The sequence below is a fragment of the Cebus imitator genome, unplaced genomic scaffold, assembly GCF_001604975.1.
Source record: "Cebus imitator isolate Cc_AM_T3 unplaced genomic scaffold, Cebus_imitator-1.0 Scaffold181, whole genome shotgun sequence".
NCBI lineage: Eukaryota > Metazoa > Chordata > Mammalia > Primates > Cebidae > Cebus > Cebus imitator.
The window spans coordinates 2603875-2616620 of NW_016107496.1; the positions used below are offsets into that span (position 1 = coordinate 2603875).

General features: G+C 44.4%; 1 protein-coding gene across 1 annotated transcript in view; it reads left to right on the forward strand.

Moving 5' to 3' along the window:
- Positions 1-12746, forward strand: part of DIP2B (disco interacting protein 2 homolog B) — a 275455-nt gene that overhangs the window by 260382 nt on the left and 2327 nt on the right. The window contains exons 30-35 of the mRNA XM_037744659.1: positions 19-405; positions 3417-3478; positions 4519-4576; positions 6425-6499; positions 8640-8817; positions 10965-11088. Of these exons, the coding sequence (XP_037600587.1) occupies positions 19-405; positions 3417-3478; positions 4519-4576; positions 6425-6499; positions 8640-8817; positions 10965-11088 (884 nt within the window). The remainder of the gene's footprint in view (positions 1-18; positions 406-3416; positions 3479-4518; positions 4577-6424; positions 6500-8639; positions 8818-10964; positions 11089-12746) is intronic.

Consider the following 12746-nt stretch of genomic DNA (forward strand, 5'->3'; position numbering starts at 1 on the left):
AAAAGGAAATAACTAGAGAATGAGAAAATTTACCAGCAGATAGTGATTTTAATGGGATGCCTTGGCCGTTTCTTCTTTTCTGAAAGCTGCTTTCTCTGTGTGCCTGAGGTGAGAACACAAAATTGCTTGGCTTTTCCTGACCAAGGAGCTAGAACAGTGGCCCTGCCTGTTCGGTGCTTTTATGATCCTACTGACTTCGCTCCCATTGGTGTCTTATGCAACGGTGTCTTGCAGACCAGAGGGATCAACCTCTCCTGTGTCCGGACCTGTGTGGTGGTGGCAGAGGAGCGGCCCCGCGTTGCACTCCAGCAGTCCTTCTCCAAGCTCTTCAAAGACATCGGGCTGTCCCCGCGGGCTGTCAGCACCACTTTTGGATCAAGAGTCAATGTAGCAATATGTTTACAGGTGACCCTCATGAAATCTTGTCTGCTCACAAACAGGAGAGGACTGTGGAGTGTCCCAGAGCATGGGCTTTGAAGCCAGGCTGTCTGGGCTTGGGCCCTGGCTGCACTTACTTACTTTGGGCTTTTTATCTCGATTTCTTTGTGTCTCATTTTGCTGGTCTGTAAGGTGAAGGTAGCAGTACTCTGCTTCCCTAGGTAGCTCTGTACTCTCGGAGCAGTGCTGGCAGTGAGCACAGTGTTAGTGTTTACTCGAGTCATCGTCATGTGGTCATGATGATAAGTCACAAAGATTTGAGTCCTATTTGGATTTTACTTGTATCTGACCTTCTTATGTTTTTCTTTTTTGTTTTTTTTGAAACAGAGTCTCACTCTCACCCCAGCTGCAGTGTAGTGGCGCAGTCTCAGCTTACTGCAACCTCCACCTCCTGGGTTCAAGCGGTTCTCTCACCTCAGTCTACAGAGTAGCTGGGATTACAGGCACATGCCACCACACCTGGCTAATTTTTTTTATTTAATTTTTTTTTGTAGAGGCAGGAGTTTGACTCTATTACCCAGGCTGGTCTTTAACTTCTGGGCTCGAGCGATTATCCTATCATGCCCTCCCAAAGTGCTAGGATTACAGGCACGAGTGTCTGTGCCCGGCCACTTGAATACTATTAATATTTCTGATGGCTTCAAACATGCTGTACTTATTGGCCTTTGTATATGTTGTTCCTCTTGCTAGAATACCCTCACTACCATCCCCACTTCTTCCGGCCACTGTCAAATTCATACTCATTCAAGCTCCAGCTCAAGTGTCGCTAACTCGGTGAAGCACACCACTACTCCCCTGCCCTGGCTTTTCCAGTGTGAATGAATTGCTCTTTAGTATGTGATCTCAATGCTCTTGATTCATATCTCATATTCAGAGCATGAATAAAATGTCCATAAACATCTTAAAATAAACTATAGAAATAAAATTCAGTCCACACTTAAGGAGAAAGAAAAAAAATGCTACCCCTTTAGGGTTTTAAAGATTAGTTATTAGGTCTGCAGCGGGTGATTCTGGAAAAGGAATAGAAAATGAAAAAAAAAAAAAAAAGATTAGTTATTAGGAATTACCTTTCCAGAATGTTTAGTATAATCTTAACCATATTAATTAGCTTGAGGACAGCTGTAAGAATGTTATGTAGATGAAAGTGACCTGTCACAGTCTGCTTCATTTCATAGTTGCTCCTCTTGCAAGTCGCATAGAAACAAGACTAATTCTTATACCTTTATATCTCATATGACCCTACACGGTCCTCACACTCAGTAAATGTCTGTTCAATTGGTGAGGTTCTGAAGCTTCGGGTGTCAAGGATGAATTGATGATTCCAGCTCTTGCCTTTTTTGCTGCAGTGTGTATTCAGGCCACCAGTCTGTCTTAATTCCTCCTATGGAGTTAGAGAACAACCTTTTCCTCTGGCTCGCCACGGTCAACCAGTACAAAATAAGGGACACTTTCTGCTCCTATTCAGTGATGGAGCTCTGCACCAAAGGTCTTGGCAACCAAGTGGAAGTGCTAAAGGTAAGAAGCAGCTCCAGCAGCTGGCCAGTCCCAAAAGGTTTTGAAGAAATGGGGCAGGACGTAATAGGGCCAGAGTAGGGGCTAGCAGACATGTTTGCTTGCCTTTTTCAAGCCACTCAGTTAAAGGGTGTGTTGTAAACATTGGCGAGTTTATCTCTTCCACCTTCCTAATTTAGTGTACTCTTCCATCTTCCACAGTTTAACATGATTCTTACTTTGTGAACAAGAAGGAGAAACTGGCTGGGAGGCTAACTGGAAAGACTATGTAAAGATAAAAGGGAACTGTGGCTTCCAGTACTTTTTTCTTTTTTGTAATAGAATTTGAAACCTCAGAATATTAGGAATTTGGAGTATTCCCAAAGATAAAGGTAGCTCATTCATGTGTGTGTCAAATGACGATCTGTCTGACTGGCATATGAGAAAGTCAGAAAATCCTGAATTTTCTTTGCTAGAAAAATATGACCTTTGGAAGCAAAAGGAGAGAAGAGATGAGGTCGCCATAGTTCTGGATTAATTTTTCTCTCAGTCCCATCAGATAGGGGACATCTAAGGTACAGAAATGAGGAGGGATAAAAATATATTGCTGAAGAGCCTTAGATTTTTAGAAGNTTTTTTCAGTCAATAAGCTTGTATTCTCTTCTCCACCCAGATGGCAACTTTGTCATGTTATTCTTGATGGGTAAATAACAGAAGAGGGATTAGAACTGAGACAATTTTATGTATTAATTTAGCTAATAAGGCAAATATGGGGCCAGGTATGGTGGTTCATGCCTATAATCACAACACTTTGGGAGGCCAAGGCAGGAGGATTGCTTGAGCCCTGAAGTTTGAGACCAGCCTGGGCAACGTAGTGAGACCTCATCTCTACCCCCATCCCCCACAAAAAAATAGCTGGGTGTAGTGTATGCCTCTGGTCCCAGCTACCTGGAAGTCTGAGGCAGGGGGATTGCTTGAGCCTAGGAGGTTGAGGCTGCAGTGAGATATGATTGCACTGCTGCACTCTAGCAGCCTGAGCAACAGATTGAGACCCTGTCTCTTAAAAAAATAAGGCAAATAATAGACCTGGACAACAATGAGTTAAAAAAGATAGCACACATGGGTGGATTATTTCAGGTCTTCTGAGACCTTCTTCTTTCAGAAGGGTCTTGATGGTTTAATCTTGAGTCCCATCATAGGCCTCTTGCTGTCACAGTCGCCAGTGTTGGTTTTGAAAGGCCCTGAGTTGCCAACTTGTCTCACTTCTGCTTTGAATCCAGGGATGAAAGCCCTCCTCAGCATGGAAGCGTTTCAGTGCTGCCATAGTGTCCGTGATAAGAGGGAGAGCAGGGGGCCTACTCTCCAAAGGGAGGAGAGGTGAAAAGAGTGTGGATTGTTCATGTATATGGCTAAATTATTTCTTGGTTTGAAATGTGAAATACAGTTTATCGAAATTCTAAACAATGCATTGATTTGTCTTTCTTTAGGGAACCTCAGGGCCTGATCCAACTACTGTGTATGTGGATCTGAAATCGCTAAGACATGACAGGTACAGCAGATTTATTATGCTCCTTCCCTACTAGTTCCTAAGCATAAAAAATTCTGAACCTCGGGCCGGGCGTGGTGGCTCACGCCTGTAATCCAAGCACTTTGGAGGCCAAGGCGGGCAGATCACCTGAGGTCGGGAGTTCAAGACCAGCTGGACCAACATGGTGAAACTCCATCTTAAAAAAAAAAAAAAAAAAAAAAAAAAAATTCTGAACGTCAGAGCCAGCATTTTTCCTCATTCCTTTTGTTCGTATCTTCTAGGAGGGGATTGGGAAGAGAGATGGAATTTGTTTTTATCATTAATACATAAGATTCACATTTGTAAGAAAGCTTTAATTTTCTCCGTTGCTACACTGTTCTTTAATATTAAAGTATAATACTTAGTTACTTACCCATATAAAAGTATTTTGTGACATTTGATATAAATTAAACTAAAATGGACTGTCTCTTTCCTCTAAGAGTTTAAAAATAAAAGATAGGACAGATAAGATAAATGAGCAGCATAGGGTTTTTGAAACAACACTTTATCTGAGCCCCAGGTGTGAAAAAAAATCTTGCTTCCTCAGCCCAAAAGGGAATTTTAGCTGGGTCCTGAGCTGAGCACTGGCCCAGGGCTCTGAGACCTCTTCAAGTCCCACTGCCCTGGATTGTGTTATCTGGAGTGCCCCACTGCACTGACCTGCCCTGCCTAGGTAGAGCATTTCTCTCATGCAGCAGTTTGAAACCTAGGAAGAATTTGCCGCCCCTGGAGGACATTTGACAATGTCTGGAAACGTTTTTGGGTTGTCATAAAAGGGGCTTGCTACTGACATCTAGTGGGCAGAGGCCAAAGGTGTTGCTAAACGTTCTACAATGCACAGGATAGCCCCTTTCAATAAAAAATTATCTGGCCAAAATAGTAGTGCTGAGTTTGAGAAACCCTGCTGTGGTGTGAGGAAGACAGACAAGTTAGAGGTCCTGGGAAGGCAGCACTGAGCATCAGGAACGTGGTGACTTCTCTTCTTAAAAGCCCTATATACAGTAAATACCGTTCTTCTGCAGGGTTCGTCTTGTGGAACGTGGCGCCCCCCAGAGTTTGCTCCTCTCAGAGTCTGGAAAGGTAAATTGTTCTGTTGACCATGGGAAGGTAGGCTGTGTGGATTGGAGATGTGGTTCATTTTAAGGAAACTGGAAGCCGTATTAGTGCCCAGGGCAAGCCTTAATTGAAATTTGGAGATAATTTCAGCTTGGCTAATACTTTCAAATTCATATAGGTACATAGATAAGAATAGTAAATTTGAACTCTCTTAATTTCCATAGATTTTTTTAAAAATCCAACTGACATGTTATTCTTATTGACTGACTAGCAAAATGCAGTGCTCCTTGTATGAAAGGTGGATAGAAGAGCTGGTTCTTTTTTTTTAGACTGCTCAGCAGCACTGTCTTTTTTTTAAACAGAGTCTCACTCTGCCACCCAGGCTAGAGCACAGTGGCGCAATCTCAGCTCCCTGCAACCTCTGCCTCCCGGGTTCAAGTGATTCTCTTGTCTTAGCCTCCCGAGTGGCTGGAGTTACAGGCAACTGCCACCATGCCCGGCTAATTTTTGTATTTTTGGTAAAGATTTGGTTTCACACCATGTTGATTGGGCTGGTCTTGAACTCCTGACCTCGGGTGATCTGCCTGCCTCAGCCTCCCAAAGTGCTGGGATTATAGGCATGAGCCACTGTGCCCAGCCTGGTTCTATTTTATAAACATCCCAAGGGGAAAGCTAGGAGAGGCCGAGATGAGAGTGTGGCTTAAGGTCTGGGAAGATACACACACATTTAAAGTTGAAAGGAAAATCAGAATGGGGATGAGATTAAAGATATTTGAGAGAATTCTGTGGGAGTAACATTTCTTAGATTAGAATGAGCCTCTAAAAGAGAGATTTAGTGAGAAACAATTTGCTAAAGATAAGACACCCACATGCATTGTCAAGACAGGTGGGAGTTTCTCTGCCCTTTGATGAGATAGTGATGATGCCTCAGAATCCCTTCTAGTAATTCTGAAGGGCCGAGAAAAAACTGTGAAGGAAAAAAAGAATCCCTGCAAAACCTATCTAGTGGTGTATATCACCCCATCAGGCGCTTATTCCATTCTCACTCGTCGCTTGCATGTGCCAGGGGGGTTTGGCTGATTTTGTCACTGCCTTGTCACATCTTCACTTGCCTCAGCAGCCAAGCACAACTCACGAGCATTAGCCTGTGCCCAGCCTCGTCTCTTCCTTGAGGTTTTAGATGTTTGCGCCCAGATAATTACTGAGGGCTTCTAAAGTAACCTCATACTTTAGAAACCCAAGATAAAAAGGGAGTTCAAAGGGGGAAGAATGTGGGTAACCAGAGAGGCCATTTTTTGGCTAGAATGGCTGAGGCATTCCCTCAGCCAGCATTTGTGTCTTCCTTTTCCTTCCTGAGGAAGATCCTGGAGTCGTGGATATCCTTCTATCCTGCAAAGCTGCCACCGTCCTCTCTCACTCTTCACATTGCTCCAACTCTAGCACTAACTGAAGTCTGGAGTGGAGTCACTCAGGCTTTCCCTGCCTTCTGCCCTTTCTGTTTTAAGGGGTTTTACTGCCATCATTCCAGTGAATGAGAAAGAGCATGAAAAGGGGAAGGTTATTCTACAAATTCTACTGTTAAAGTCCTGATCTACAGTTTCTCATCCCTTTGAAGAGATGGCAGACTGGTTCCCTGTTTTATTTTTGAGGCTGAGTTTTATTAGACCTTTGGTCTTCAATGAACTGAGGAAGACTCAATAAGAGCAAGACAGAAAGTCTTTGCTATTGTCCCCTCGGTAGCTGCTGTGATGCTGTTACAGCTGGCTTCTGCCCTGTGTGCCTCTCCCACCTCTCCAGCAGTTAACTGTGTATTTTCTGGAGGTCACTGGATTTCACTGAACCCAATCTTTGTATTTTCCCTTTGATGCTTAGATTTTACCTGGAGTGAAAGTGGTCATTGTTAATCCTGAGACCAAAGGGCCAGTTGGAGACTCTCACCTTGGAGAGGTTTGTAATAATTTTCATTTTTACTCTGAAAAGTCAGCGGTAAAAAACTCTAGGGTTCACATTTTATAAATCAGTAAAACTGTGGATTTAGCTTTCCCCCGTTGTGAATAGAGTTATTTTTTTTCCTGTAAAGCATGAGACTGAAATAGAAGAGGGAGATTGAAACTGGGATCAAGGGAAGATTTATGCACTCAAACTGGAAGTCATGTCACATTTGTCCACTGACATGCCCTTAGCTAGAAAGGAAAGTGAGCAATCCTACATGTTCCCACCTATTAAGGTATGAAACTGAAAGGAGTCACATATTAAAAAATTTTTAAGGTCATTCAAATGTTATATTGTATTCTAAAATATATTTATATTTGCATTAACAAAAAAAATCCAGGCCCAGCCCTTTAACAACAACAACAACAAAATTATATATAAATATATGTTATTTATATATAAGGATATAAAAATTAACTATGTGAAATAGTTAATTTTCTTCCCCTAAATCTTTGTTTTTGTTTATTTTTTTTTGAGACAGAGTCTCACTCTGTCGCCCAGACTGGGCTTACTGCAACCTCTGTCTCCCGAGTTCAAGTGATTCTTGTGCCTAAGCCTCCCAAGTACCTGGGACTACAGGCACATGCCACCATTCCCAGCTAACTTTTTATATTTTTAGTAGAGACAGTATTTCACTATGTTGCCCAGGCTGGTCTCAAACTCTTGAGCTCACGTGATCCACTTGCCTCAGCCTCCCAAAATGCTAGGATTACAGGCGTGAGTCCCCACACCCAGCCCCCCAAAATCTTTGAAGGATGCTGATATTTCATCACATAGCTGAATGGGAGGAATACTGTAGGTACAGGAGCCAGATGACCTGGGCTCTGTCACGTATGAGCTTCTCAATATTAGACAGGTTAATCTCTTGGGGCCTCAGTTTCCTCATTCATAAATAATAATAGCACTGGCCAAGTGCAGTGGCCCATGTCTGTAATCCTAGCACTTTGGGTGGCTGAAGGAGGAGTTTGAAGCCACTCCACTTTGAGACCAGAAGTTTGAGGCCAGCTGGGCAACACAGCAAAGACCCCATCTCTACTTTTTTTTTTTTTTTTTAGAGACGGGGTTTCACCGTGTTGGCCAGGCTGGTCTCAAACTCCTGACCTCAGGTGATCCGCCCGCCTCGGCCTCCCAAAGTGCTGGGATTACAGGCGTGAGCCACCGCGCCCGGCCTCCCATCTCTACTTTAAAAAAATTTTTTTTTTTTTTCTGAGACAGAGCCTTGCTCTGAGCCCATCTTGGCTCCCTTTAACCTCCATCCCCCTAGTTCAAGTGATTCTCCTGCCTCCGCCTCCTGAGTAGGTAGAATCACAGGCATGCACCACCACACCTGGCTAATTTTATATTTTTAGCAGAAATGGGGTTTCACCATGTTGGCCAGGCTGGTGTTGAACTCCTGGCCTTAAGTGATCCACCCACCTCAGCCTCCTAAAGTGCTGGGATTACAAGCATAAACCACCACACCCAGCCTATTTAAAAATTTTTTTAAGTTAAAATAATAATAGTAGTAGTAGTACCTACCTCACCTCCTGAGTTAAAATCATTATAACAATTAAATGTATTAATACCTGCATCTGTAATGTACACAGAACAGTGTCTGTCACATAATGATTCCCAGTAATATTGTTAATTATTGCTCTGTTTATATTATAAACTCAAACACCCCATGGTGTTTCCCTGTGGGCTTCCATAGTTATCCTGGAAGCACAGAAATGATCCCTGATGTGTTCATGGAACTCTGGAGGAGGGTGAGAAATGAGCCAGGGAGACAGGGTAGCCTGTGGGTGGGAGCACGGCCACCAGAGCCACACAGGCATGGGTATGAGTCTCCTCATTTCTGCATCTTAGGTGAAGTAGTTAACTCCTTGTTTTTTCATCTGTAAAATGGGAACAACATTGTATGATCTGTGTTGTCATATGTATAGGGTTGGATGGAGATGAGGTACACGGTGAGCACCTGGTAAATGTTAGCTGCTTTTATTAATGCAGTTGTTTTTCATATAAAAATGAGATTTAAAAAATCAAAATAACCTGATCCAAGAGAATTAATACAGTTGTGTGTTCCCAGTGAGTTGTGACCAAAGCCCTTTTCTTGTAGATTTGGGTGAACAGTCCCCATACAGCCAGCGGCTACTATACCATCTATGATAGTGAGACTCTTCAAGCTGATCATTTCAACACTCGCCTCAGCTTTGGAGATGCTGCTCAGACCCTCTGGGCTCGGACAGGATACCTTGGTTTCGTCCGCCGGACCGAGCTCACAGCGGCCACTGGAGGTACTTCTGCAGCAGCTCCTCCCTGTTGGGCCTGCTTTGTGTTTCTATAGCACTAGCTGACCTCCTTCAGCTTTTCTTAGACTGTAGAGTGTGTGTATTTACTTCCTTCTGTGACTCTTGAACCCATAAGTGACTCTCTATTCATTTGGAGTCATGCTTTGCCCCATGAAGAGTGTCTGGGAGGTGAGCACTTGGGGCTAGTCCAGGAGCATCCTGAGCTGTGAGTCAAAGAGATGGGCCTGATGGCGAGTGAGCATCCCTGGCCAAACACAAACTTTCAGTCCCTGTGGGGCTGATTCCACGCCCCGAACAAGCATTACATCTTTTAGCTCTTCTACCCTGCATACCACTTGGGGAGCAGGAGGAACAGCCCTATTCCTTGAGAGGGGCGTCAGTTCTGAGGAGCCATCTTGCTGAGGCATGGCAGCCCCCTGGTGTCTCGCATTGGGCACAGCCTGCTTTCTGGTCAGGCCTCTGATGTGAGGATTCCCTCCTGTCATCCTCTGCCCAGTTGATGGTCACAGCTTCACTGCTGCCTGTCACCTTTTCTTCCTGAACTGGCACTGATAGCCATTTAAAAATACACAACACTGACTGTATCCTGTGCTTGAAGAAGTGATAGGTATATAACTTGCTGGATTTTAAAGCCCTAAATTCTCCATAGTTTCATACTGACCAGTGTCCATAGTTCCCCAGATTTCATGGAGAGGCAGGGGCAACCCATTGGAGCAGAGGGTGGCATCCCTGCCTGGTACCCTGGTATTACAGCCCACCTCTGCCATTTGCTGGGTGACCTTAAGCAATCACTTAGCCTGTTTCCTACCTAGAAAATGGAGATGACTGTTTCTTGCCTCATGGAAATGATGTGAGATTAAAGGATGTGATGCATTTAGATGCCTAGAACGGTGCCTGGCACACAGGAAGCACCCATTAGTCATTCACAGCTATGCTTCTGTTGTTTTTGTCATCAGTCTTCGTGAGCTCACCAGGTGATGGGAGCCTCTGCTGGACCTCCTGATCTTTTTTACTCCAACAGCTTCAGTCACTTTGTTTTGCTCAGTTTTTCAGAAGTCTGTGTTTTTCCAGAAATTATTGCAAATCATCTTCCTTCTGTGTCCTAGCTAGATGACAAGCCTGTTAGAAACCAGGACTACTCTCCCCCCATTCTACAACCCTTCTCCTAATATCTGTATTCCATGAAGCTACCTAGAAAGAATGACACTTGCTCATCTCCTCTCCTTCTCAACTCCTCTCTTTCCTCTTCCCCTCTCTTTCCTCTGGCTGAGCCTGTTTGTCCTCAAGGGCTCAGCTCTGCCCTCAGCTTTTCCAGTAGCCTTCTCTGAACTAGGAGCTAGACTCAGTGGATGTCCTCTGCCCCTCCGAACCTCATACACACTCCTGTTGGTGGGCTTGCTACATTAGAATGGAATGTCTCTTGGTGTATCTTTTCCGCTGCCTCAACTGTAAGGACCTTCAGAGCAGGAATTGGGTTTTGTCAGCTTTGTCTCCCCAGCGTGTAACACAGTTCCTAACATGTAGTAATAATAAAAACAATAATAATAATAGCTAGCTGGGTACAGTGGCTCACGCCTGTAATCCCAGCAGTTTGGGAGGCCAAGGCAGGGAGATGACCTGAGGTCAGGAGTTCGAGACCAGCTTGGCCAACATGGTGAAACCCCCTCTCTACTAAAAATATAAAAATTAGCTGGGTGTGGTGGCAGGCACCTGTAAATCCCATCTACTCAGGAGACTGAGGCAGGAGAATCACTTGAATCCAGGAGGCGGCGGTTGCAGTGAGCCGAGATTACACCATTGCACTCCAGCCTGGGTGACAAGAGTGAGACTTTGTCTCAAAAATAAATAAATAAATTAATTAATAATAATAGCTAATTTCTGGTATCATTTATAGTGCACCACATACCATATTAACTACCATGAATGGATTAACCTAATAAATCCTCACAGCAGTCAATGATTATTATCCCACAGAGGGGCAGCAGGATTCACAGCCTTAAGGAATTTGCCCAGAGTTACACTGGTAAGGGCAGACCCAGGTGACAGGCAGTCTGACCCCTGTGCTCTGGACTCCAGTGTTACGTTGCACTCAGTATATGTGTAAGCCACATTTTTCGCTTTCTTTCTGTCAGAGCGTCATGATGCATTGTATGTGGTGGGAGCACTGGATGAAACGCTGGAGCTGAGAGGATTACGATACCATCCGATCGATATTGAGACCTCAGTGTCCCGGATCCACAGAAGCATTGCTGAATGGTAACTTCCCCAGCACACACTGTGCTTCCCACTTCAGCTTTAGTCGTAATCTCAACTGAGCTATTTATTTGGTCACTGGTATCACATACCCACCTTGAGACATAGAGCTCCATGGGAGGAGTAAGGAAATAGACTGATTCTTGTCTTGGGTATACAATCTGCTGTGGCCAGCAAGGCCTATCCACGGGAGCCAGATGAGGCCATGAGGCCCTTGGGGAATATTCTGGCACCTTCTGTGGAACACTGGAACTGAGTCCTTTTTGAATGATAGACTTTCATAATGGGAAGGGACTAACAGATCATTGACTTCTTAGAAGTCAGTGTAATATGGTGGAAAGAACCAGCTTAAAGGCTGTGCTTTCCCACCCTGCTTTCCTCATCTGTAAAACACTCTCTGCTACTTCCTAATTATCAGAAGCATCAAATGAGAATGTGCTTTGTAAACAATTAAGTGAGGCCGGGTGCGGTGGCTCACGCCTGTAATCCCAGCACTTTGGGAGGCCGAGGCGGGTGGATCACGAGGTCAAGAGATCGAGACCATCCTGGTCAACACGGTGAAACCCCGTCTCTACTAAAAATACAAAATATTAGCTGGGTATGGTGGCGCATGCCTGTAGTCCTGGCTACTCGGGAGGCTGAGGCAGGAGAATTGCCTCAACCCAGGAGGCGGAGGTTGCGGTGAGCTGAGGTCGCGCCATTGCACTCCAGCCTGGGTAACAAGAGCGAAACTCCGTCTCAAAAAAAAAAAAAAATTAAGTGGTAAGCAGATGAAAAGGGTAATTGATATTATCTCATCCAACTTCCTGCTCTTTGCAGGAATTCCGCCTACATTTTTCCTGATAAAAAGGATCATCCAACCTTGTATGGACTTAATATCTGTAAAACTGTGGTTTGGCCACAGTGGCTCACATCTGTAATCCAAGAACTTTGGGAGGTCAAGGTGGGCAGATCGCTTAAGCCCAGGAATTCAAGACCAGCCTGGGCAACATGGCAAAACCCCATCTCTACCAAAAATACAAAAATTTGCCAGGTGTGATAGCATGCTTATAGTCCCAGCTGCTCAGGAGACTGAGGTTGGAGGATCACTTGAGCCTGGAAGATTGAGGCTACCGTGAGCCAAGATTTTGCCACTGCACTCCAGCCCTGGTGACAGACTGAGACTGTCTCAAAAAAAAAAACAGCCAAAAAAAAAAAAAAACACCTCTGTCGTGTTTACCTACTGGCTCTCATTCTGGGTTCTTTACCAAGGCAAAATCTATTTGGTTTGTTTTCTACATATTTTAGTGAATGTGTCCTTCCTCACCACTTTTCCCTGTGCTAAACAGCCACAGTTTTTTATGGTTGCTCATGCTTTCCAGATACGTCTTTGTCTAACAATGCATTTGACTTCATCAGAGTCTCTCCCCAGACCTGAACAAGACTCTGACCAAGGCAAGAACATCTTTAGACATCTGGAAAGCATCCAGAAAGGCTGGGTACCATCATTACTTGCTCATTTTAGACATTTGACTCTTTTTTTTTTTTTTGAGACGGAGTTTCGCTCTTGTTACCCAGGCTGGAGTGCAATGGCGCGATCTCGGCTCACTGCAACCTCCACCTCCTGGGTTCAGGCAATTCTCCTGCCTCAGCCTCCTGAGTAGCTGGGATTACAGGCACGC